The sequence below is a fragment of the Epinephelus moara genome, chromosome 4, assembly GCF_006386435.1.
Source record: "Epinephelus moara isolate mb chromosome 4, YSFRI_EMoa_1.0, whole genome shotgun sequence".
NCBI lineage: Eukaryota > Metazoa > Chordata > Actinopteri > Perciformes > Serranidae > Epinephelus > Epinephelus moara.
This window is the reverse complement of record NC_065509.1, coordinates 12,786,215-12,814,205: the sequence shown is the minus strand read 5'-3', so window position 1 is coordinate 12,814,205 and position 27,991 is coordinate 12,786,215. Positions and strand designations below refer to the sequence as shown.

The following is a 27,991-nucleotide window of genomic DNA, read 5'->3' as shown; positions in this document are numbered from 1 at the left end:
ATTACTGTGTTTTTTCATTACTAAGGGTAAAAATTTCATCCAGACATGGCATCATTATGATTATTGCTATATATCACACAAAAGCCAGTTGAGACAAAGGAAATATGTAACAACCATAGACTGTATAAAAGAAGTGGATGTAGCCTCCAGGTCTGAAAAGTGAGGCCATGCTAATGACCAGCAGGGGGTGACGCCACTAGTTGCAAAACGAAGTCTGGTTGTACAGAAGTCCATGAGAAAATGACTTTTCGGTTGATTTATTACCTCAGTGAACATTTTCCTAATGAGTTTATGGTCTCAGTCACTAGTTTTAAGTCGTCAACATGATGTTCATTTTGTACATTATGGTCCACTGAGAGTAAAATAGACAATATAGCAGGGTATGATTTTGGGGCGTGGCTGCCTTGTGATTGAGTCACTGGCACGGTGACCTGTCAGTCAGGATAGAGGCGCAGCAATGTGGACCCTCCCCAGCTCCACCCTCTCATTCTTGCTACAAAATATAAGATGACGACAGCCAAAATGCCAGACTGGAGGCTTCAAAAGGGTAGTCCACAAACAGATGGGTGGTGTCACAGTGGCTATGCCCACTTCTTTTATACAGTATGGTAACAACAGACCTAATAATTCTAAATGATTATTTATTATTTATTGGTTTGGGAAATCAGTGTCTTTATGTTAATAAGAACACCTTCATGATAGTGATACGTAGCACAATATGGCAAATGTATGTAAAATCAAATAGAAAAAAATCCAATTAATTGATATTAGAAGTTCATTTCATGACCTTGGAAACAGCTTTTGGCAAAACTATCTCATCAGGAGGTCCATTAATAGCTTTCCTGGAGCTTTCAATCACCTCACACAATCCACCTAAGTAGAAATAGTTTGCTCAGTTCTGAGCAGTGTGTGGACTCTTCATCCATGTTGGCTTAAAAGATGAGATTGGAGGTTTATTCCTGACCTTGAAGACTGACATGATGACGAAATACTTAGTGATTAATTGATTATCAAAGTGGTTGGGTGATCAATTTTATTTCAGCACTAATCACATTCTTCACACAATTCATCAGATGTCATCAGATTGTATCTAAAAGGAATTAATTTCATTTTATATACAAAAACCTCCATATTTTTCATAAACAGAATAACATATCAGCCTGTCTTCATTCAAACGTAACTTGCTCTGCAGAGCCGTAATTAAGAGATGCTCATTAGCATTTGCCCTTGAGCCCCAGTTAGACAAGATGAAGACCTGCGGTATAGAGGTCTCTGCTGCTCAACCAACAGTGAAAGCGTGAGAGTAACAGAAGACTATTACAACACATGTTTGAATCTCAGGTTACTGTCATGCATTCACACAAAGCACAGTCACAGCAGGGATGGAAACAGATAGTTAGTTATTCAGCTGTGAAATCACATAGACAGAGAGCGGATGAGCTGGCAGGATCATTCTGACAGGAATCAGTTGAGCTGTATTAAACAAATCTATCTCCCTGCCTGCCTGTCTGTATCCCTCTGCTTTCTACTTTATCTACCTTTTCCTGCCCTCCTTTCAGAGCTGTTTTGGGATCATCTGGTGCAGAGGACAAAGTGTTCCAGACATATGCATCTCTCTCGCTCTCTAACACACACATTTACACATGGAAACACACTGCAACACACACATACACAGCTGTTCTTTTGTTGAAGGTGACCTCTGTGACTTGTAATTAAGACTAGAAATAATCAAATGACTGTATCAGTATCTGCCGTAGTTATTATAGTCATTTTATAACACTGCCTTCTCCTCCTCCTCATTTTCACTTGGTACTTTGTCTTCATTTCATGCTCATTTTCCTCTTGCCTCTTTCTTTTTCTCCGCAGAGGGTCCCCCCTGGTTGCTGATCTGAAGCTCTGGTCCTCATCTCGTGCTGGAGTAGACAGCCACCCCCCCCTCAGTGAAGAGCACCATGACCCAGGAGGGGCAGGCTCTGCCCTCTCCCACCCCACCAGAGAGCCCAGTGGAGACCAATACAGCAACCAACACCAGCACCACCGCCCACCCACCCACAGAGACACACAGCCAGGCAGAGCAGGACAAGCAGGGGGCTGGGGCGAAGGACGAGAGAGAGGAGGGGAAACAACAAGAGGAGATCAGAGAGGGAGAGGAGGAGGCACGGGGGGAGACACACGGGGAAGGAGAAGGGAAGGAAGAAGTAAAAGATGAGGGAGGAGAGGGCGAGTTGAAAGAGGAGAGGGTACAGACAGATGGAGGGGCGGAGGGAGAGAGGGAAGGGACGGTAGGGGAAGCATGTATAAATGTGGAGGTAACGGAGGAGGAGGAGGCATCACATGAGGCGGAGGGGATGAAAGAAGAAGAGGAGGGGAAGGAAGATGAAGAGATGCAACTGTCTACAGCGGAGGAGGAGGCAACTCACTCTCAACAAGCTGGGCGGTTGGTTCACTAAATCATCTTTACTGTTGCGCTCTGTCAAAATATATATCGCTGTAGGGTGTGAAAATCCTGTGAGTACATCTTTGACCTTTGGGTGTCAAAGTATGATATAGAATTTAACTTTCATCAACAATTTATTAGTGTCCTTCTTGATAAGCAGACACACACACACACACACACACACACACACACACACACACACACACACACACACACACGGCTTCCTTAAGGCTTTTTTATAGTGACCTAAGACTTTTGTGGTTAGGCAGACTGTGTTTATGTTTCATGTATCATAATAGAGTGCCACTTTTCAACGCTGAATGTTTTTAATGGCAAATTGTTTTCTCAGTGTGGTTCTTTGGTACATAATTAACCTCATTTGCATTTTACAAAATGAACAGGCAAAAGCCTCAAACTAAATGAGCTGAAAGGAAAACAAACACAGAAGGGAAATGGTCTAATTTCCCTAAGAGCCGGAGGACACAGTAAACCAATTTTAAACCAGCAGAGATAGTGAAGGGTTGTAGGTGAACAGTTCAAAATGTGGCAGAAAAACACGTCTGTTAATTAGTGCTCTGCTGTGAGAGAAAATGTAGATACAATAAAATACATAATAATAAATAACAAAATGACACATTACAGTTAAAGTATAAGTAAATTAAGCTGTTGCACTTTGATTTAACTAATTTTATGAGTAATTTCTCTCCATCAGCAGCAAACACAAAGGACTACAATAGATTCATATCCTCACAAATAAAAGGGATGAAATAGTAGAGGTTTGACAGACCAGGGGAGATGAGGTTCCAGCTATTCACAAAGTAGCAAATTGGACAGTGCTTTTTCATCTTTCATCTTGCTTCAATTGTCAGTGTGGCTATTCAAGCTGAAATATTTGCCCATTGTGCGCACTTCTCCTGAATGAAGAATGATTTCAGCAATGAATATGAATGATCTGCTTTGCATGTGTGCCAATCTCGACAAAGAAACTGCCGTGTGTTTGAGTCATATGCTGAAGATAATTTCACACTTTCCTTTTTCTTTTCTCTTCTCTGCACGTTGAAACAGACTGGCAAATGGCATAGGTGGGAATGAAGACGATGATGAAGCGGGCGAAGAGGACGAAGGCGGAGATGAGGGGGAGACTCACACACACTTGGACACTTTCAGCTCTAACTTTGAGACTACTGTAGAACAGGCCGACACAGAGGTGGAGGAGGAGGAGGAGGAGGAGGAGGAGGAGGAGGAGGAAGAGGTCCAGAAAGAGGGAGATGGGAGAGAAAACCAGGACAGTTTCAGCTCGGTGTTTGAGCAGATTGTTGAGCAGGTGGATGTTCAGGAGGAGGAAGAGGATGAGGAGGAGGAGAGGGAGTTGGAGGAGGAGAGGGACAAGGGTAGGGTGGACAACAAAGACGGCTTCAGCTCTACTTTCGAACGCATCGTAGAGTCTGCCCTGCTGAGGGGTGGGACCTGCTACAGCAGCCTGGACTCTCTGGACGTCCTGTCGCTCACAGATGAGACGGACAGCTGCGTCAGCTTTGAGGCGCCACTTACGCCGCTCATCCAACAGAGGGCACTGTTACAGGGTCCTGAACCTCTGGAGCTGGAACTGGCAACTGTTCAGGAGCAAGAAGGGGCTGAGGCTGGACCAGACTCCCCAGGTGATCTCACAACTGGGGAGAGCGCTGTCCGTGGAGCTGCAGCTGTGGGTGGAAGCCCACTGAGGACCACCATACCAGGGAGCAGGTCAGAGTTTGTGCTGAGCCAGCCCGGACGCTGGGCCATCCCGAATGGATACCACACAGACTCCCAGGGAGCCATAGAGGGTTGTGGAGCCATGATCAACTCTGTCAGGTAAAGAGGCCAGTTTAAGGTCATTTAACCCCAATGTTTATGTATTTATTTACAGTATCATTAGAATTTGAAGTTTTGTTTGAAGATAAATTAGTCAATCCTGTTGGAAACTGGTTCAGTTTATGTACTTCATTTCAGCCCTTTATTCTGTATCTTTAGGTTGGATCCATCAGGGGTGAGAGGGGGTATTCTTAATGTACATGGCAGCCTTTTTGGCACTATCAAAGCCAGATATTTTCAAATCCTACACATAGGGGCTTTAAAGTGTAACTTCAAAAATGTAACAATATTACCATTTTCCAGCTCTCAGATGCAGTTTTTATTCCATGGCCAGAGGGATTATGTTTTCAGGTTGTCCATCCGTACATTCCACTCCCGTGAACACAATATCTCAAGAACACCTTGAGGGAGTTTCCTCAAATTTGGCAAAAATGTTCTCTTGGATTCAAGGATGAACTGAGGTCAAGGTCACTGTGACCTCGCAAAACATGTTTATGGCCATAACTGAAGAATTCATATGATAAATGACAAAATTTCACGCAAATGTTTAATAGGACAAAATGATGAAGTGATGACACTTTATATCCAAAGGTCAAAGGTCATCTTCACTGGGACATCATAATGATCTGCTAAAACACATTTCTGGCCATTATTCAACATCATATCTCAGGAACAGAAGAGGAGAGATTTGGTCAGATACTGAATTGGTGACACTAATCTTGGGTGCCTACATTGGAGGTGTTTTAGTTATATAGATCTTCTGTGCTGCCGAGTTGAAGATGTGTGTGAAGCATCCATGTTTTAGAACGTGTCGCTTCTTTGCAGCAACATCCATATTTAAAGTATTGTCTACTGTCATGGCTACATATGAGTCTGGACAGACATGGATATAAACAGCAACTTGACTGATTGGCAGAGACATACAACCATGAGTTGGCAATTCTAGTTTATACTTACACAGATATTGTGATACAGATATTAGACAGAGTGCAACTGGGATGTTTACTCTTTCAGTTTTGTTCAGTTAATAACATGCAGCCTTTGCTTCAAGCTTCATTCTTCAAATCTGGCTGAAGTTTTATGTGATTATAACAGCTAACACCCACTGTACATCTTTCTGTTGCTCATTAAGAAAAATTTAACCGCATAGGCTATTTCACAATGGCACAGCAACAACTGCTCCACCATAATTAAACTGTCCTTGACGCAGGAACATGACGCACATACAGCCTTAGTGTGGCCTTGCTTTTGAACTACCATGGCAAATAGGTTATTTTACGTTTTGGATGTTTAACACAGACGGATACATTTTTAAATGACTGATGACAGATTCCAGTGTGTGCTCTGCTGCAGCCAGGCAGTGAAAGCTTTGTGTAGATACACTGGTGTCCCTAAGTGTAATTAATGTCATATGCTGTGACCTTGGCTTAACCAGCAGGTGGCGTGAGCATGGTGAGACCCAGCTGTGGGCCCTCAGAGAGGGGGTAGGGTGGATGGTTGGGGGTGAATGTGGGGGTCTGGTGGTTCAAACGGAAGTAATTTGTCTGTGCATATAAACTCGGTTGGCAGGCAAATCCTTACCAGTCTACCCAACCAACCAACAAAAAAAACCTAGGCTCGTGTTACTCGTCTTAAAAATCCTTCATGTCTTTGCAGAAGGAGAGAATGGAAGCTGGTACTGTACATGGTTGGATAGCTTTGTGCACTTTAGCGTGAACGTTACACTCGCACAACAGGGTTGAACAGCAACAAGCAAACAAAAAGGCAGTGCTGGAAAACAAAATTCAAAGATGCATTCGGAGAGCTTTTACATTTTTATGCAGTCAGTGCGGCTGTTTAAGCAGTATTGTTGCATTTTAAATGAAACAGCTCCTTCCCCTGTTGATAGTGACTAAGATCCTGGTAAATCAGGACAGCAAGTTCACGGAGCAGACCTGCAGACTATTTGCCTTATGCAACCATTTTGCTTAAAGCGTACTAGCACAGTAGGGAGAGATAACCTCAGTGCTGCGAAATTACACAAGGTTTATGCATGACAAAAGACCTTCTTTGAATGGAAACAGAATTTGCAGCACGAGTGTGGTGGGCTCTTTTGGGAGATTAACACTTGAAATTTATACAGCAGTGTGGAAATACGATACAGGGTGCCTGTCGGTATAATGAATCACTTAGGTGAACAGAACAGCAGGAGTATCCTTCTCCTCGCCTCAGATAGCCAACTGATATTTATGACAATGCTGAGACTTTATACATTCATGGTCTCTGACTCATCCGTTCTGTCCATCATTTGCATAGACCCGTAGGAACTGTGGGGAATACAGCAACAGCTGACAGTACTTTCTTACATTTAATTACCTTAATAGCACTAAAGAGGGTTGAGGAAGACAGCGCAGAGCCTCTGAAGGGGGAGGTGGTAACAGGAACCATCTGGGAAAAGCCATGTAACCTGAACTACATCTATAGGTCGGTCTGGCCGGCCTGTAGAAAATCCCCGTGGCTTGTTCTCCCCCTGCACAGTTTCACTTACAAACCTACTGGAATTCCAAATAGATGCACAGACCTCTGACATTATCAGCTCAACTAACTGATGGGATTTGTTCACAGACTCTCCTGATGCTTCAACAGCTCAGTATGAGTTATAGGATGAACTGAGGATTTAAGATGTCGGCTCTCTTTCTCTTACTCTTCTCTCTCTCCTCGTCTGCAGATGTTGTCCTTTAAGCACGGTCTTGCTTCCTGACCACCAGCGCCTAACTGAATGAGCTATTGTTTATGTCATGACATCATCGTCTTCAGCTTTCCTCTGCCCAGCAGGGTCTAAGAGTGAATGTGTGTGTGTGTGTGTGTGTAAGTGACTGATTATTGCTCTATGCTAGCCGGCTTGCCAGACATTTGAGCACTTAAATCTAGAGTGGATACATCTGCTAGTCAGTCTTAAAGGGATATTTTAAGTTTTGAAGACACTTGCAGTATCCAGTTTATCATGAACTAGAAGTCCTTGATGTCCATTCAACTTTTTTTTTTTTTTTTAAGGATATTGAAAGGGAGNAGGGATATTTTAAGTTTTGAAGACACTTGCAGTATCCAGTTTATCATGAACTAGATGTCCATTCAACTTTTTTTTTTTTTTTTTTAAGGATATTGAAAGGGAGGAGTTACAAGCATTCAGTGCAAGTCAGTGGAGGTAAAAGCCATTTCTCTGAAATCACAGTGAGTGCAGTGAAAGTTTGTTTTGTTGTAATATTCTCTAGAGGGAGCATGAATAATTTTAAAATAATTGCTTTTCAGCTGAATTGAATTGTGAAGTAGCCTAGCCAAAAATGAAAACATCACAGAGCCAGTGTTTTTTATGGACTCTGAGAACACATGGCTTAAATGAAAATATAGACAGGCCATTATAATTTCTAAATGAATATCTTTTTATGATTCACAACATCAAAGCAAATCAGTTATTAATACAAGCTAATAAGGTACATACGTACATTATCTCATCCATTTCAACATATATTTCCCTGTTTCATTTCTTCTTCTTCTCTCCTTCGCTCAATTCATCTTTGTTTGCGCCATCTCATCTCCAGCCTCAGTATTCATTTCTCTCTTTTATTCTCCTTATCTCACTTTATCTCAACCCCCCCTGCCGTCCACCTCCTTTCTTCTTTGCATCACCTCCTCTTCCATTTCCCCTACAGTGCTCTCCTGCTGCTGTGTCTTATCTTCCTTTCCTCTCCTCTCTCTACCTCCATTCTTCCCGGTGGGTAGCCACAGAATTGGCACAGTTACGCATTTTGGCACTTCAGGCGTCATGGGTAACTAGTCGTTTTCACTGCAGGACAGAGCAGCTGCAAAGCAATGGATAAAAATGGCAAGTTAATCAGTCAGTCACTCAACCTGGCAGACATTTAGTTGTTTTATGGGTCAGTCAGTGCATGTGTTTGTCTGTCATCCAGATTTTCTGTTTGCTAGTAGATAGAACCACTCGTATCATATCCCTATTCACATACTACAGAACACAGCCAGACTAGTGATAAGAAAACAACAGCCATGCCAGCAGATTTTTGAGGCAGAACTTACTCATAGTGGTGCTTTTAGGTATATGCTAACTTTGGCATGCTCACAATGACAATGTTTAGTAACAATGCGTGTTAATGTTTTAGCATGTTAGAATGCTAACATTAACTAATTAGCTCTAAACAGAAAGTACAGTTGACGTGGATGGGAAAGTTATTCATTTTGGCAATATTTAGTCATAAAAAATGAAGTATTGGACAAAAATTAACCTTATGATGGCGCTTGAGGTAAGTCAGATGATCCCCAAAGTCATTTGGATTTATCATCTGGTAGTCATAAGTATCTACACAAAATCCCATGGCAATTCACTGAGTAGTCACTGAGCTATTTCAGCCTGGATCAAAGTGGGGGACCAAAACACTGACATCGTTATCTCCAGAGTCACATTGCTAGCATGGTTAAGTCCAGTCTTTTACAGGATATATAGGGGTCTATGAACAAAGATGTTTTGCTTGAAAGACACACATCTCTGAACATGGCCACACAGCATGAGTGTTTGTTATTACTGGTGACAGAGAGTGTATGTAAATGACAGAACAGCGTAACAAAGAGTAGTGTGTCTTTTTCAGTAAAACATTGGCATGCAGCATTAAGCAGTTGGATCAACATATGTGTCTCACATTGCTGCAGAGACTGTTAGTGAGTCATGAATCAGTTTTACACATGTCTAACATGCCCTTCATGAATGCAGCTGAAATACTAATACTCCATGCCTCACCGCAGCTATTCTTACTCTTAATGTGATTCTGTTTTACAGATGTTTTAGCTGTATAAACAGCTGTCACCATGCAGTGCATCAGTGAAAAGAAACACAACTGATTGATTGATTTTCATCGAATCAAAACCTTCAAATTGTTTCAGACGACTTGCAAACTGGCATCAGTTTTTCAACCATCCTAGTACAACAGACTCCGTCCAAAATTCAGGCTTCAACTTCCATAACAGACAGAGCTTTGATGACGCCCCAGGCGAAGAGAAGAAATCTAATCTCACCTCAGCCAAACTCTCCCTGTAGATCCTCTCCCTGCTACTGCTGATTATTCTGACATCAGTGGATAAAGGAAGTAAAGTAGGCAGCTGGCCACAGGGATATAGGAAACATTGGTAAGTATAGCAGATGTAGTAGACAAGCCATCCAACACATGGAAATAAGTTGTGAAGGGTTTCTTTTAAGCAGCTAACTGCTCGTTAGTTCTCAGGCTTTTCAGTCTTTACATTGTGTAGTTTGTCACCCTGTCAGTCAGTCACTCAGAGATTGATTGGATTAGACTGTCAGTCACATTTGGTCGTTTGATTAGTTAGTCAATCAATCTGTTACTTTAGCAGTTGTGTCCATCTGTGTCCTGTGGGAACCATGATGGAGGTTGGAGCTTAACCTTAATCCATAAAGGCTGCCGAAACCGCAGTGAAAACACTCTCTATCTGTCTATCTGTCAAGCAGCTTACAACTGTACGTAGCCAGCTAGATCTACACAGTGGAGCCAACTAGTTGAATGCTGCTTATGTGATAATGCAACCTGTGGTGCGGCATTCATGCACACTAACAAGCACACACAGAGAAACGCTTCAGTGAAAGGAGACGGACTGATATGGATATGGCACTTAAGACCATTATGCACAGTCTCACATCAAAGCACAAACTAATAATCAAAAGTATGCGTGTCTGTTCACTTATGCACACTTTATACTCATGTACATGTGTGCAGTATCTCTGGCTGTATATTTGCATGCATGCATATGTTTCTATGTGTGTCCTGTTTGGCAAAACATGCTGTGAGTGTGTGTTCCTCCCCCTTGCCTACTAGATCTAAGCCCAAGCAGAGCAGATAAAAGCCAGGCGCAGTTGTTTCCATATCAGAGAAGCAGCTCTGCCGTGTGGACTATAATCTCTTTCATATACACTGTCGAGTGCAGAAACGCACACACACATAAAAGACACACGGGCCAGCAGCATGCATGCGTAAACAACATTGTGCATAATGCTCGTACGTCCTAATGCTCGCTCAGTGACGCAAATGTGGGAGCTTTTATATCTATCTTTCACACTCTGAGTCTTTCCCTATTTCTGTTTCACACTTGCACTCTCACACACACACACAAACACAAAAACACACACATCTTTCAGGATGTCATTTTGGGAATAAAACCCTTAGCGTGGTTCTATAGCGCTGCTGAAACATCCTGCAGATTATCCTTTCCTGGCTCTCCGTCGGGTAGTGATATGGACACACACACAGTAACACACACAGACATATGTGTGCGCACTTTTGCAACACAAGCAGTAATACATACAAATTCTCTCTTTCACCCTCTCACCACAGACACACACACTAACTGAATCATTTCAGCACTGACAGATTTATCCCTGTCTATTTATAGCTCAACTCTATGTTTTATGACACATCCCACAGTACTGTACCAATGACTGTTTTGGCTGAACTAGGTTCTTCTTACCGCAGACTTCTCTCCTCTGAGGCGTCTGTCAGTGCTTCCTGTATGTGCAGCGTGTAAATTGAGCCAGACTCTACAAAACAGTTGTGTCTTTTTTGGGCTCTGTTCTCCTCTTTGAATCTGTTTGATTTTAAGGCAGAAGTTATCCTCTAGATGTTGTTCGTGATTAAGCTGTTCAGTGTTTCACAAACACAATCCCACACCTGAACACAATTAGTCTCACCCAGCCGAAAGAGGTCATCATTGTCCATTGTCTGCAGCTGAGTAGGTGTTTTTTTGGACCTTGTGCGTGTTTATGTATGTGCAAGAAATAGACAGAGGCAGACAGAAAACAAACCATACCAAAACATTGTGTTCACGTCTGTAAAGTAACTTATTGCACTTAATTTTTACTTTCAGTGTTACATTTGATAAGAGTATTCATTTTGGGTTAGTCTGTGATGTGATATTAGTCTCAAATATACTTATTTATAAGGTACAGACAACTGCTAGATTCCAACATCAACTCTTGTGTACCTTGTAGATCCATAAATAAAAAACAGATCAGTCAATTAGGGATTAATCATGGAATGTATAACATAATAAGTAGCCACTGTGGCAGCACCCATTGGTTTGTGGACTCCCATTCTGAAGCCTCGAGCTTTGCTTTTTTGCCATCGCCATTTGCCATCATCAGGTGACCATATTTGGACAAGAGGGTTGAACTTACCCCAACGCTAGCTCCTAGCTTGGTTAGCCTTCAGCATTTACAGCTATAGTTAACTGTGAAAATGCAAATGCTTATGCTAATGCTATTTTTTACCAGTGAAATCAGGCTTAAAACCATTAAAACAAAATGCACTTACTGGAAAACCTGAACTTCTGACTCCTTAGAGGGTCTTAACAGCCAAACGCTGAACAAGACTTTTTAAGGCAACCAAATTTCATGAACTGAAAACACACTGAAATAGTGACAGCTACGGCTATGCCTATACTCTGAATCTGAAGTTCAGCCATAGTTAGGTTACCTAACCAACGTCGTCGCCGTGGTAGTGACTTGTCCACGGACAGCACCCACCTGTCACTTAAAGTGGCCCTGCCCTTAATTAGGCTATGCATAACTTTAAGCCTTAATATAATTTAAATGGGTGAGTTTTATAAAAATGTATCACCTGAAAAGTTGTAATGAATGGAAAAACTGTTTTTTGTACCAGGCTGTAAACATGTATATTTCTGCTGTGAAGTTGGACATTCTATGAGGATTGACTGACATCCAGAAACATCCTCAAATGGCCATTCAAACAACTGCAGTTTTCGGCACGTCCATGTTGGCTTCATTTTTCAGCTCTTGGAGGTTGGCACGTTAGAAAAGCCATTTCAAGATTAAGTAATTTACTTGTGATTATATAATCATTTTCTAATGTAGCAGCCTTAAAGGCTGTAATATAATCTATTAACTAAGTATGGTAATGATATTTTTTAACACCAATAGTGGTTGATGCTGGCTCTAGATATTACAGTTACAAAACAATCCATACATCTATATTCTGAATGCTGGGTTGTGGTGTAAGCTGGCTAAGCAAGGTAGTCCAGACGTCACTCTCCCCAGCAGCAATTCCCAGCTCCTCCTGGGGGATCCCTAGGTGTTCCCAAGCCAGATGACATTTATAATCTCAGCATGTTCCTGGAAAACCTCCAAAGGAAGGCACCCAGGAGGCATCCAGATCAGATACCAGAACCACTTCAACCAGCTCCTTTTGGCACTGAGGAGCTGCAGCTCTACTCTGAGCTCCCTCCGGATGTCTAAGCTCCTCACATAGATCAGCTGGTAAATCGAAATCCTCACCTCCCTGCTCAGCTCCAGTCTAGTACAATGTGTACATTACTGCTGACGCCACAACAATCTGCTGTCTGTCGATCTCACGCTCTATTTAACCCCCACTCATTAACATGACCCTGAGATACTTGAACTCCTTCTCTTGGGGCAGTCTCTCACTCCCAGCCCAGTGGGGGCAATCCACCGTTTTCCAGCAGGGACGATAGCCTAAGACTTGGACTCTTATCCTGACTGCTTCACACTTGACTGCAAACCGTTCCGGTGTGTGCCGGAAGTCACAGTCTGATGAAGCCAACAGAACCACATCATCTGCAAAGAGCAGACACGCAATTTTGAGGTCCCCAAACCAGACACTCCTCCCTCCAGCTGTGCATTGAGATCGTATCCATGAAAATCACAAACAGATTTGTAACAAGGGACAACCCTGGCGGAGTCTAACAACCACTCAAAACATGTTTGACTTCCTGCTGAGAATACACACACATCTCTCAGTCCACTTATGTAAGGACCGGATGGTTCGTAGCAATGGCCGGAGAGCTATACCCCCCATAAGACTCCCTGGGGAACATGGTCATAAGCCTTCTCTAAGTCCACAAAACACATGTGGATTTAATGGGCAAAGTCCCATGACCCTTCTAGTGACCTTGTGCAACTTTTTTCTGTTTTAAGTTTATTGGTTTCTAGGACACAGCTAGAAGAAGCAACACTGGACGACCACCTGAGCTGCTTTTTTGACTCTATCTTTGGCATTATGACAATATGAATGACTGATTGAAGCGCAGAAACGATGGACTTCTTTTAATAGACTGCATATGTTATTGAGGAGCACTTATCTGGTTAATCCTCCTCTGGCTAACAGCTCAAAACACTGAATCAGTTTTTCCCCCATGTGCCGGCTGCCATGAGAACATCACATCTGTGCTACGACAGCTTTATAAATTCTGCTGTCTGTGAAAATCCATGGTGTGTAAATGACAAAGGTTAGCCATGAGTCATGGTAGTGAGCTGCTCGAAAAAGTGATGCGTGATCAGTATTCAGCAGTGTCTGCTCGGTCTAAAAAAGTATTCTGCTCCCAGTGCTGACTGGATAGCAGCTTTATTGTTGTCGCCAAGGAAACTTAGTCATTGTTGTCTGTGCTTAATAATGTGCAGAACCTGGCTGCAGGGTTTTGTCTCTGTTCTCATCTTCCATTTCATCCCCCAAATTTTTGTACTTTTGACCCTACAGCTGCTTGTCTGTTCTCTGATTTTGCCATTGTTCTTCTTTCCACCAGAGGAGAAAGAGGAAGGAGGGATATAGATGGTTAGGTTAGTGTGCAGGGATGTGTCAATGTGTCTTATACAAGCCTGTGTTTGTGTGTGTGTGTGTGTGTGTGTGTGTGTGTGTGTGTGTGTCATAGGGACATAATCCATCATGAAACATGTGATGATTAGTTTCTGTGCCTGTGTACTCTCATATTACTATACATTATTTACATTGATGCAGAGCTACATAATGCAGTAGTCACTGATCTTCAGTGACCTTAATAAAGCACTTTTACTATTTATATCCTGCCCTGTATCAGTTAAGCTCAACACCTAATTCGGTGTCCTCATTTGACATTAAAAATAGGAGGGTTTTTTTTTTTTGCATTTTTCTCTCCTAGGTTACACTTTTTAGGTGGCTTTACTCTGTCTTGCATCCATGCTCGCTGAGCCATGTTGAAGCAATACACTAGAGGGATGTACAGAAATAACCACATAAAATGACTACATGTTGGAAAGCAGCTTAGTGAACTGCGTCCAAATACAGGACGTCCCGCTGATATTTAACTGATCTGCTGGCTCAGAGCCTTTCACTTAAATGCAGAGGAAGTTGTGTTGGCCGGGACACACAGGGCCATTGTAAAGCCACCACTAGGAACAGTCAATTCATCAGGAAAAGTCTGTCCGGTCGTTTGCCCCGCCCCCAACATCCTCTCCTCTGTGGAGCGTTCAGGCAGCCAACAAACTTCAAGGAAAAAACTCCTAACACACTCCCTGCCTGTTGACACTATGGTGAAACGACGCTACGGTCTCGTTTATCACCCGAATAGGCTGTAATTATCTATGAGCCGACTTCCGCTTTGAAGAAATGTGATTTGGCTTGAAGTTGAATAAGAAACCGGGCCGATGCAGATTTTACCGACTGGATGATGAGGCGGTCGGACCTCAGCGCGCCTTCAACCGCTGCTTGCCAAATTTCCGAGAGACGATGTGGAAAGAGGAATATGATGTTCACTTCGACTTTTTGCTGCAACTCCTGTAAGTTTCATATTCATACAGATCAGAGAATTGTGTTGAGATTACATGTCAAAATGGGTGGGAACACTGACATTATGCTGCGTGGCAAAATGGAAATAACGAGGTAGCTGTACTGTAACTCCACTCTGACGAGAAATCACGGTTGTACTTATATTATATTTATGTATGGGCTTGTACATGGCACCAATATAGGGATAAAAGTGACCTAAACGGTGTTTTAAAAAAATCTCATATGGTAAGCCATATTCCTTTAGGGCTTCAAGTGCCTGCCAATCAATGTAGTGGATTTAGAGAGATCTAGCACACTTATACCATACATTTCCATTTTTTCTTTATCAGGACTTAAAGTGGCATTTAGTAAGGCAAGAGTTATAAGATTGCTGTTGTTAAATGTGATACTGAGACTAGGCTGCAACTAACCTTTTTTTCATGGTCAAATAATCATTTAATGCTTTTTTGGTCAGTCAGTTCATTGATTATTAATTAATAAATGCCTGTAACAAGTTCCCAGTGCTCAAAATAATGTAATAATAATAATCAAATTGATTTTTATAACCAATAGTCCAAAAACCCAAAGATTTTCAGTTTACAATTAAAGTAAAACAGAGGAAAATCCTCAGAGATGATGGAACAAGTGTTTTTTGTTTTAATTTTTGCTTTAAAAATAACTTTTTTTTGTCAAATTATTGTTGAATATTATATTATCCAGCAATTTATTGATGGATTTCAGCCCTAATTGAGATACTAAATAAAGATTTGTAGCTAAAGCCCACCTTAAGGATGCCCAAATGTTCTTAACTGTTATTTTCATGTCCGACTTGTACTTTGAACAGTGACCAGCAGTTTTTAAAAAGTCAATATGACCCAACTTGTACCCAGCACAGCCTTAGTGGATGACCCAACAGTGTCAATACTTATGTGTGAAAACAAACATGCAAATAACGTTAATTAACGATTTCGTGGCTGGAGGTGTCCTTTTTGCTTGTTTTACATTTAAGAGTTCAATACTGCAACTGTGTTTTTTTCCCAGAGATTATATCTACAGGCCTCAGCATATGACTTGGCTGACACAACACACACAAAGAGCCCTCACATGTGTGTGTTCCTATGATATGTCAGCTAGCCATTGATCAAAGTAAATGAAAATAAAAGACCAGTCTGTGAAATAACAGAATTTCATAATCCAGTTAATCCCATAATAGTTGATTACCCTCATGGGAGACGCTACTAAGACCCTCCCCTTCCAAAACTCACATACACACACATACACACACATACACCTTACCTGCAGACACACCTTGTAGGTGTGGGTACGGGTAATGCACAGCCAGAGAGATTAGTGTGTGAGTCACTGGCATGCACCATCATGCTCTCTATCTCTGACACACTCACACACACACACACACACACAGACTGAGTGGCGGTCACAGTGGATGAATGTGTGGCCTGGGGATACAGAATTGCGCCTTTAGATGGACAAATAGGTTTAGTGTGTGCCACTTGGCCCTCAGTGACGCCAAGTATCCTGGCACAAAAGGCCTGCACTAGATGTCTGACACTTCATATTGTGTCTCTCTCACTGTCATTTTGTGTTTGTGTGTGTGCGGGTTCTATTATTGCCAGACAGCAGTGACTTGGGGGAGCATGGCATCATTTTAGCCCCATGACTGATATGAGCTTTGAATGATTTATGAGGTCTCTCTGAGTCTAGTGAATTAATACGGTCAGACAAGCGAAAGCAATTTCACTGCAAACACCGGGCTGGATATTGTTTTGATGGCTTACCACAGTCTCATTTTATTTTGTGTGAGTCTATATGTGTGTGTTTATTCCTTTGTGTAGTATGTATATATTTCCATACACACACTTTTCAATTTTCAACCACTTGTCTGGGTCTCAAAGGGGGTTCTTGTGACTTTTCCAGGTTAGGTGGGATATGTAGTCCATTGAGCAGAATCTGGGTCTGGCCAGAGGTCTTCTCCCTGTCGGACACGTCTAGAATACCTCCAGGGGGAACCGCACAGGAAGCATTTTAACCAGATCCCCAAACCACCTCTACACTAAAGAACGGTGGTTTTACTTCTCCCGGATATACAAACTCCCCACCCAGTCTCTAAGGATGAGCCCAGTCACCCTGCAAGTGAAACTGATTTCACCCCACTGTATCTGCAATCTTATTGTCATTCTTGGCAGTGATGCTCCGTGGCGATAAGGTGGTGAGGTTTGCATGACTCACCTCATCATGGCAGAGGGTTTATGTGTTCCCGTGACCCTGGGAGCTGTGTTGTTGGGGGCCGTAGCTCCTTGGAGTGTGTCCCAAGGCAAACTGGTCCAAGGTCAGAGGCCAAATGAAGAGTGATACTAAGAGCCTAATGAATCAGTGGAGACAGGACGGTGTAACCTTGCCTGGAGCGGGGAATCAGGGCCTTTTGTAGAGGTCAGCTGTAGGGGTGTAGTGTGCAGTCAGCCGTTCAGCATGTGAGGGCAGGGGACTGACTCTGGAAAATAGGTTGTTGTTTGTGTTTATTTGTCAGTTTTGTTCCGATGCCCCTTTTTGCCACACGACGCAAAACTATGGCAGACAGCCTCAAGATAATCTGCAATCCCTTTACTTCTTCTTCTAGCAGCACAGGACACTTTGCTTCCGCTGTATCCATGGTAACTGGCAAATCCCTTATGACAACAGCACGTAATGTATTGAATTTGTGAAGGTAATGCAATTGGGCTGATCTGATTATGCAAAAAACATCTGAATCATCTGGCGAGAATGCTGACGGTGCCACGCAGATGCACACACTGACAGGAAATGAGGAAAAGCCATTGAAACTGATGGAGGTGAATGTGTTTCTTAACAAATACTTAATTCCCTGTTTTCTGCTGATTTGTATTAATACAAAATTGATGCAATTAATGTTTGTACCTTTCAGCATGGATAATATTAAAAGTCATGCAATTTTGTTTGAATGTTAGATGTTTTTAACTTGTAATGAAAAGCAAACCATCAGCACTGGGTGTTAAAAGTCCAAATAAAAAGGATAATTAACTCCCCACTGATGAACTGTAGTGTGTAGCAAAGCACAAAGTGCAATGCAGTACAGTGGGCACAACTCAATACCTTAATCAAACTACCTCACTAAGTCATAAATAAATAAGTAGGGCACTAATTAATACTCTTGATTCTCTCACTGCTATTGATGACACTAACAGTTATACAGAGTGTGAGGCCTTGTCTTGATCAGTTCATCAAACGGTGTCCCTAAACTGGCCTCAGTTCTTCAAGTGTTCTTTTCTCGTAAGCTTTTATTGGTTTATTGGTTCTACACACATTATTCACACTCAGTAATATTGCCAGTGACATTTTTAGCTGCGACCAGCAGCTCTATAGCTCGCTCTGTCAGTTGATTGGTTGGTCCAAAAAAATTTCCCACCCATTTGCAGCCAGTTTTATGCCCTACGAGGTTGAAATTTGGCATGAAGGAAAAAGTGTGTGTATGTGAAGGGCTGTGTCTGTGTTCCTGTCAGTTGGGTAAAGGGATGTGACAGTGGGAGTGGCCTATGACAAAAAGGTGCATAACTTCTAAACAGTTTCACAACCATGACCAGACTATGGGAAGAGACACACACAGACACACACGCACACACACATACAGATAGACTGACATATAAAATGTGAATTCCAAAAATGTTGGGATGCTGTTTAAAACGTAAATAAAAAACAGAATCCACATCCTTTTATATTTAATTGAATACAGTACAAAGACAAGATATTCAATGCTCAAACCGATAAGCTTTATTTATTTATTCATTTATTGTACACTCATTCTGAATTTGATGCCTGCAACGTGTTGCAAAATTGAGACAGGAGCATGTTTACCACTGTGTTACATCACCTTTTCCTTTTTAACAACACTCAGTAAGCATTCAGGAGGTTTTAAAAGTGAAATACTTTCCCAATCTTGCCTGATGTATGACTTCAGTTACTCAACAGTCTGACGTCTCCTTTGTCGTATTTTGCACTTCATAATGTGCCACACATTTTCAATAGGGGTCAGGTCTGGCCAGTATACGTAGTACCCAATACCCACACACTTTTACTATGAAGCCACGCTGTCATAATATTTGCAGAATGTGTCTCATTGTCTTGCTAGAATGAGCAGGGATGTCCCTGGAAAAATGTCATCTGGATGGCAGCATACGTTGCTCCAAAACCTGTATGTAACATTCGATATTCATGGTGCCTTCACAGATGTGCCAGTCACCAATGCCATCGGCACCAACACTCCCCCATACCATCACAGATGCTGGCTTTTGAACTTTGCGCTGGTAGCAGTCTGGATGGTCTTTTTCCTCTTTAGACCACAACACACTTTGCCGCTTTGTGTCAGTCCATCTCAGAGGAGCTCAGGCTCAGAGAAGTCAGTGGCATTTCTGGATGTTTTTGAAGTTTTGCTTTCACTTTGCATGGTAGAGTCTGAACTTGCATCTGTAGATGCAACAATGAGCTGTGTTAACTGACTATAGTTAAGTATTCCTGAGTCCATGTAGTAATATCCTTTATACAACCATGTTGGTTTTTAATGCAGTGCAGCCTGAGGGGTCAAAGGTCACTGCCATTTAATATTTGTTTTCAGTCCTGCCCCTTATGTGCAGAGATTTCTCCAGATTCTTTGAATATTTTGATGATATTATGGATTTTAGATGGTGAAATTTGTGTGCTGCTGAGAAACATTGTACTTAAACTGTTGGGCTATTTACCAACACAGTTTTACACAAAGTCTTGAACCTAGTGCTGTCCTTGCCTGTGAACGACTGAGCCTTTGAAGGATGCCCCTTACATACCTCATCATGATACTTTAATTTGTTACCAGTTAACCTGTTTTCCTGTGGAATGTTGTAAACAGGTGTATTTTGGGCACTCCACAGTTTTCTCAGTCTTATGTTTCCCCTGTTCTAACTTTTTTGGAACATGTTGCAGGCATCAAATTGTGTAATAGTGTATATTTACAAAAAACAAAAAAGTTTATCAGTTTGAACATTGAATATCTTGTTTCTGTACTGTATTGAATTGAATATAGGTCAAAAAGGATTTGCAAATCATTGCATTCTGTATTTATTTACGTTTTAAACAGTGTCCCAACTTTATTGGAATCGGGGTTGTACCTACACACACACACACACACACACACACACACACACACACACACACACACACACACACCATTTTGCCACATCACCATTTATAGCTGATAAACTAGAGGCATCATTGAACTCAGTAGAGTTCCTTTTTGATTGCTGGGTGAGCCCCGCCCCCTGTACACGCCTCTTTCATAACTCATAAACTGTTGTGGGTCATTTGTTGTAGACGCTTGTAGGAGGTGTCACTGGACTCAGCAGAGTTCCTTTTTAGTTGTGACCAGCACCTTTTTACCTCACTTTGTTGGTTAGTCAGGCAGTCGGTCCAAAAAAATCTCCCCAAATAAAAAGAGTAGAAAGGTCATTGATCTGTTTGCCATAGTAAATTGACTAGTGCAAAAAAAAAAAAAAAAAAGACGATTTTTGTTAGTTGTTATGGTGACAACACATCAGTGGGGCCATAAGGTGTGTCATACTCACTAGTTTGAGAATGCTGCATTGGCTAGTTCCTATACCTGTTATCCTTGCTAAACAGAGAAATACACCCATACACCAATTCAGGTTTCTCTTTTTCACACCAAGACTAACGTTGGCTCAATTGCCTGGTTAACTCATCATAACAAAATCCTCATTCAAACTCGACAGAAACAAACTAAAGCACCAGTAATCATCACCAATTAATCAGTCCTCTGTTCCAACAATTACCAGCTCTGATTTGGTGACAATGAATCCTTTATTCACCAAGTTAGATGTGAAAGCATGCTGCAGTTTCTCCGCCTGTTCTACTGAGCAGCGGCTCTCACTCGTTCTTCAGAGGCCGCCACGGTAATATTCATTGTGTTTTCACAAACATCCCATCATTGGCTGCAAAAGACACAGGGAAATCGCAGTTACTGTGACATTTTAAAAGCAACGGACTGCTTATATGGAAACATAATGTTATTACTACACTGCTTGTTTGGTCATTACTGCAAAACTTCACCCTTGTAAGTACACGATTTGCTGTAAGTTGTTTGTTTATATGGAAGTTAGCCTGCCACAGTGATTGCGATGGCAGCGTTACGCATTAAAATTGCCGCTGCTGTGTTGATTCGACTGAGAATGTCCATTCTACTGTTATTCTGTTTTTATGGTTTGTGCCCGAGGATGCTGAAATAGAGGTCGTAGCTATTGTAAATCCATGCTTGTTTTCTTCTTGTGTTAAAATGTGTCTCTAAATAAAAGTGAAAGTCAGTGAACTGAAATGAACCTGAAAGGAAGCTGGTTTCATAATTTTCACCAATAGTTTCTAATTCAGTATATATAGTTTTTAATGCATTTTAGTTTGAGACAGTACCACATTGCAATGTCAAAGGAAATCCTTGCAAATGATTATAACTTCAAATAGGGTACATAATGTCCAAGAACATGTCAGTCATGCAGACTTTGCAAGTCATGGCAATAAAAGCTGTGTGTTCCCTCTGGTGTCTTCAGCTACTTGGCATTTAAGTTTTTATTAACCTTAACTACTCCTGCAGGGGTGAATGAGTACATTCAGTCTTTCACAGGAACGCCTTGCTTAATGGTCGCACACATACACCCATTCACAGCTGGGATAGACAGCCTAGTGATAGACAATGAGCATGAGATGGACAATTTAAATTTTCATTTGGGTGTTTTGCTCAAGGGCAAGTTGACTGGAGCACTTGAGGCCAAAGAGAGCATGACTTGTTCAGTCTTTGGACCTTTATCAGTGAAAAGCTCACTTCATTGACTTCCACGCTACATGTGCCTGAAAACGAGGAAGTGAAAAAATAGAATTGAGGTTTTTATATTGCAGCACTTAAACTCAAATTATGTTAGAGGTTAACAGTCTGAGATTAGTGGAGCTTTTTGGAAGAGATTGGGGCAGGTGAAAGCTGCTGCGGCATTATAATCAGCCTTTAGATTCACTGCATTAAAGTAGGATATTAAGTGACAGGGAAACTGGGTCAGTGTCATAACAAGTCATTTAAACCTCTTTGTTTGTGTGTATGTGAGCATATGTTTATGTAATTCAGTTTTATGCTCAGCAGTTCAGTTTCCTGTGTCTAGTTTTAAGTGAGTGGGCGTGTAACGACAGACATGTGTTCCATTCATTAACCTAGGCACCTGCTTTTGTGTTTGTGTGTGTGTGTGTGTGTGTGTGTGTGTGTGTGTGTGCGTGCGTGCGTGCGTGCGTGCGTGCGTATGTTCTCTCTTCCAGTGATGCCAACCTCACAGACGTGCTGTCTGACTCAGAGGAGTGTGATTTGGGCAGTCTGGAGCGTTTGGAGCGCGGCAGCACAGACACTCTGGCCAATGGCTGCCGAGCCGACTGTGAGGCCGCCAAGAGGCTGGCCAAGCGCCTCTATCACCTCGAGGGCTTCAAGCGCTGTGATGTGGCCAGACACCTGGGCAAGAAGTGAGCACACAAACACACACAGTAACATGTGCACACATGATGACTGATGGACTGAATAATCACCAGCAACAGAGGAAAACATGTTTACATGACTACATATGTTCAGTATTGGTGTATGGATGAGACATGGATCCACATGTAAGAATACCTAATTGATTTATAAACACGTAAACACACTGGCACAAGCTTACTTTATTCTTATAACACCACCAGAAGAGCACTCTCTAATACAGTAGACATTTATATAACACATTCAAACAGTGCCACGTTGATGTGCTGATGCTCTTTTCTGTCTCTCTGCAGTAACGAGTTCAGCCAGTTGGTGGCATCGGAGTACCTGAGCTTCTTTGATTTCTCCGGCCTGTCGCTGGATCGAGCCCTGAGGTAAAGCGCAGTCAGCACTTGGAAGTGATGAGTGTGTGATGTAGACATCTGTACAAATGCGGGCGTGTGTGTGTATTCTTCACTTGTCCCTCTTCACAAGGCATTAGCATTGTGCTAATCAAGCTGTCGTGTTGAGTACAGTTAGCCAGTGTAGCTGACAGCTGCAGAGTGCATCACTGCCTTGTACCTGACATGTTGCTGTCTCAGACGGCTCCCTTCAGCCCACGGTGTGCAGTTAAGAGTCCTCATGTGTGCACTTCAGACTGGCCTAGATTAGCATACTGTTGGGAACGTCCTGCATTCATTTGGGTATTGTTTCGATCCAGGATTCCAATATGGTGCATCACTCATAGTATAGCCATAGTAATATGTAGTAGGAATTAAACTTAATTGTCAACATTTCATCATACTTTATACATCTAAATGGTTTATTGAAGGCTACTGTGGTTATCAGTATTAAAGCTGTAGTTGGTAACTTTAAAAAAACTTTTTTGTGGTATTTGCTGAAACTTTCACTGCATCCACGCAGCAGTACATGATACAAATAATCTGTAGTGCTTCTAATGGCCTCACCGCACATGAATGAAAACAACTAATCACAGCTGAGGAGTCTGTAATGCAGCTGTCGATCATGTCCGTCACTGCTTGTGAACTGCAGTCAAACTGTCAGACTAGGCAGCACTGGTCAAATATGAGTCAAGAATCTGTCACTGTGTTGCCTCTTTCTCGCTTCAAAGATTTTCAGGAACACATTTTAGTGTTGGGGGACCAAATATGACAAAAAGTTCTTTTTTATAAAGGTTACTGCTAATGCTTTAATCTGTCTTAGTCTTAGTGAGCCAATATTCTTTTACACAGCATACTTTTTTTGATTAATCTGCTGATTGTTTTCTGATAAACAGATTAATCGTTTAGTCTTTCAAAATGTATAAATAACACATCACAATTACTCACAGTCCAAGGTGACATTTTCACATGTCTTGCTTTGTTCAATTAAAAGCACTAATCCCCAAAATATTACATTTACAATAAGATGTAATTAAAACAGCAAATTGTCACATTTAAGAAGTTGGAACCAGCAAATATTTGATGCTTTTGGTTGAAAAATGACTAGAATAATGATTGAATATCAAAATAGTTGTAGATTATTTTTCTGTTGAGGGACTATTTGTGTAATTGAGTGTACAGTGTTTCCACTCTACGTTGATGTTTCACCTCAAAACGCACAGTATAAAATTAGGACTGGAAACCTGTGGATTCAGACACAGAAAGATGACACAATCCTTCCTTATGACAATACTACAGAGAACATGACCACTAGGCCACATTTTTTCAAGCAGGCTCGACTGTTATAGTTCGGATAAAATGTTTTTGGTAAGGTCTTCAACAAAGATGTCAGGTGCATGATTAAATCCTATACTTTGCAGAGATGTATTACTGGAAACCAGTTGACCTTGTGGTGTCATTTGTGTGTGACAGGAACTTCTTAAAGGCCTTTCCACTGATGGGAGAGACTCAGGAGAGAGAGAGGGTCCTTGTACATTTCTCCAGACGCTTCTGCCACTGCAACCCACAAACACTCACCTCTGAAGGTCAGAGCTACGAGGGTGATGATGGGGATGACACTGACGGTATGAGGCACAATATTAACGTTGAAACAAACACGTGTTTTGCTTTAACTTATTATCATGAAGTAAATGTTGATTGCACAATGTAGTGGTGACAGAATTATGACACCATCTGCGTTTAGATTGGTTCCCAAAAGTCTTTCAAGGTGCAATTCTGTCTGCCACTGAGTAAGATCTCCCGGGAAAATGAAGGCTTGATTTACAAAGGAAGTGCGTCAACCATTGCATAACTAAAACAGGAAGAGGATGATGCTTTTGTTTTCCCTGGTAGCTATTGGTAACCATTCCCAGTTACCAAAGAGTATCAGTGTAATTTCTTTGCAGTTACTGTCCCCAGTAACAGAAAAGGTGGAAGATGGAACAACTTAAAGAACTGTGGAAACTGTGGTAGTTGCTAGGCTCTGAGGAAAACAGAAAGTGATCCCGTTGTCTTTGGAACAGTGGCCATTCTGGCCAATACCACTTAGAAATGCTGGGGGCGTTGAAAAGTTGTCTGTTTCCACTGTAAGAATAAAAGTCATAACAGCTGTACAAAATATCACACCACAGGGTGTACGTCAATCGTACAATACTGTTACAGTTCTCCATATTGATCCCAGTTAAACAAACAGTCATGACTGCAGCATACTGATACTGCAATGTTGGAGTTATTCCTACTCGCATAATAATACTGAATCAACTCAGATCAGACACAGCATTAGCTGAAATTATTTTAGCATGGCGGCTATTTATACAGCTGTGCAGGTGTGTGTGTGATTTGTGTCTGCATGAACTATAAAGGAATGTATGGCACTGCATTTACATAAATTTGTGTGTGTGTGTAGAGGAGTGGCATGACATTTAGCTGACCTCGGCCTTGTGTATTGTGCTGTTGCAGATGGAGCCCACACATTAACCTGCGCCCTTATGCTGCTCAACACCGATCTACACGGACATGTATGTACTGTAGCTCTCCATCTTAGTCAGGATTCCCCTTCCTGTAATCTATCTGCAGAACAAAGTATAAAGACAGCCATTTGTCCGCAGTGACACTTCTCCATTCACATCATCTTCTCTGTGTGTTTCTCCTTCTTCCCGCTACCCTCTCCTCTCTCTTTGTCTTTCTCCTCCGCGGCCTACTTTCTGACCTGTTTCTGTCTCCTCCTTTCCTCGAATAGTCTCATCTGTTCAGTTTTAAACTGGAGCACTGTGGTCCGGGCAGCATAACACGATCAGTATCATAGGTCTTGTGCTTTGCTTTTCCTCGCCCCTCCTGTCCCTGCTAATAGTACTGTTTAGTGAATATCCCTCCTCTAACTAATTTCCTTTCTCTCTTTTCAATTTCCTTTTCTCCCTTTCAAATCCTTCCCCTGCTAACCAAATCTGGCCCCCTGGTCTCCCTCCACCCTGCAGGTGGTAAGTATATTTATAGCATTAACACTGTCCTCATTGACATCTGTACCTCCTCTTGTCAGCTAGCGATAGAATTTAAGTCATGATTTTGAAGTTGATGTCATATTTTGCTCTTAATAAAGGATGCACACACAGCGATATATCAATTTTTCAATCATTGTTTTTTCAGCAGCACAAAAAATTAGTTGCTTAAAAATTATTTACCTAAATGAAAGAGTCAACAGCTGATTTTAATTTTAACTTGTTCTTCTTATAATAAAATGCAGCATTGGTTTAAGCAAAGAGAAATGCAGTCGATCTGCCCTTTTTCTCCTGTGCAGTGTTGCAAATCACATTATCTACATTAGCGTGAAAATTTAAATACATTGAACAGCAGATTTAATGTTAGAAAGGCTATACTTTTCATAATATCAGATTTGAACTTAGTAAGAAACTAACCATTGCATTAAAATATAAGTCCATTTCTATATTCAGGACTCTATCCATTTGGATAATGGCTGTGAACTACACCACGTTACCTATTTGCCGGATATTATGAGTAAATGGAGCATAAAACATTTTGCGACGCATGTTACATCCCATCCTGGGTATTGGGTGCTTTTCCTGGAAAAGGGAGGAGCGTTGTCTTCTCTGTTACGTGGCCACTTCAGAGGAAAATGCGAATAAAAAGCAACAAACCAAATCTCCCCCCCCTTTTTTTGTAACAGCAGCGAGTCAATTCAGTTTGTGTGTCACATCTGTATCTGTTTAGGTTGAAGGCTTTATTCAGGCAGAAAGGGGCAGTAACACACACCTCCCTCTGTTTTCATTTTCTAATGATGCATCATAATTAGAGGTTAAAACACTAGGCAATGTGTGGTAAGCTGATATTCCATGAGCCCTAATAGAGGTGGAACCGCTCTCACCACCTCTACCAGTAGAACCTGCTGCATTACACTGCCACCCAGTGGATAGCTGAAAAACTGCATTCAGGTTGGAGCAGCTAAAACTGGGTTAAAATTAACTGCGGATACTGAGCTGAACTAAACACTGATCAAGTTGCCAACCCACATATAAAAAAATCTAAATGTTTCAGCAAGGTAAAATTTTTATCTGAATCTTGAATTGATTGTCTTGTTTGTTTGTTTCTGTCTGTTTGTTTACCTCTCCTCAGAACATTGGGAAGAAGATGTCCTGCCAACAGTTTATCAGTAATCTAGACGGCCTCAACAATGGCAAAGACTTCCCTAAAGACTTATTAAAGGTACAGATTTTCTCCTGAGAAAAAAAAAATATATATTTTAAGTGATTGCAATTACGGTTATTTTGGGATTTATTGCGTAATTTGTTGCATGTAACGAGTTTCTTCCCAACACAAGCCTTTACCCACTTAGTTATTATATCCACATTACTGGTGATGACTGATCAAAAATTTCATTGTGTAAATATTTTGTGAAAGCACCATTAGTCAACCTTATCGTCGAAATATCGATTTGGAGGTATTTGGTCAAAAATGTCAGGATATTTGATTCTCTCCATGTCACCCAGCTCTAACCACATCTGTCAGCTTGATCCTTTAAGTCTTAGCCTCAGAATTTAATTCTGTCTTTACATTCGAACCCTTCAATCCAATTAAAAGAAAATGTTTACAGTTTCTCCCCTTTCTTGCCGTACTCACACAGGTCTTGTACAACTCCATCAAGAATGAGAAGCTGGAGTGGGCAGTGTGAGTATGCATTTTGTGTTTATCAAAAGGAGAAGTATTTGGGGTATGTGAGTTTTTCAGAAGTAAGTACACTTGAATATGTGCTGCTCAGGTTTATCTGAATGGGTATTTGTGTGTGCAGTGAGGAGGAGGAGCTGAGGAAGAGTCTGTCAGAGCTGGTGGAGGAGCAATGTGAGGGCGGGAGTAAGCGTGTTGCCAGGGTAACGGACGGCAGTAACCCTTTCATTGCCATTCCCATTCTCTTAAATGCCGTCACTTACAAACATGGAGTGTTGACCCGCAAGAGCCACGCTGACATGGACGGCAAACGCAGTAAGTGATTGGACATTCACACACACACACACACACACACACACACACACACACACACACACACACACACACACGTACACATGCATTATTAACTGAAATAAACAAATTC

The 27,991-nt window shown here is 41.7% G+C and overlaps 1 protein-coding gene across 2 annotated transcripts in view; it reads left to right on the top strand.

Annotated features, from left to right (window-relative positions):
• The window catches only part of psd2 (pleckstrin and Sec7 domain containing 2), a 46,884-nt gene that overhangs the window by 8,230 nt on the left and 10,663 nt on the right, over positions 1-27,991 (top strand). Inside the window, exons 2-10 of one of the 2 annotated variants that reach the window (XM_050041744.1) lie at positions 1,867-2,437; positions 3,503-4,288; positions 22,264-22,461; positions 22,765-22,845; positions 24,325-24,437; positions 25,351-25,409; positions 27,019-27,108; positions 27,527-27,570; positions 27,692-27,882. In XM_050041744.1, coding sequence (XP_049897701.1) covers positions 1,953-2,437; positions 3,503-4,288; positions 22,264-22,461; positions 22,765-22,845; positions 24,325-24,437; positions 25,351-25,409; positions 27,019-27,108; positions 27,527-27,570; positions 27,692-27,882 — 2,047 coding nt within the window. In that variant the 5' untranslated portion in view covers positions 1,867-1,952. Of the gene's footprint in view, positions 1-1,866; positions 2,438-3,502; positions 4,289-22,263; positions 22,462-22,764; positions 22,846-24,324; positions 24,477-25,350; positions 25,410-27,018; positions 27,109-27,526; positions 27,571-27,691; positions 27,883-27,991 lie in introns of both variants that reach the window. The other variant, XM_050041743.1, reaches the window with a different exon arrangement.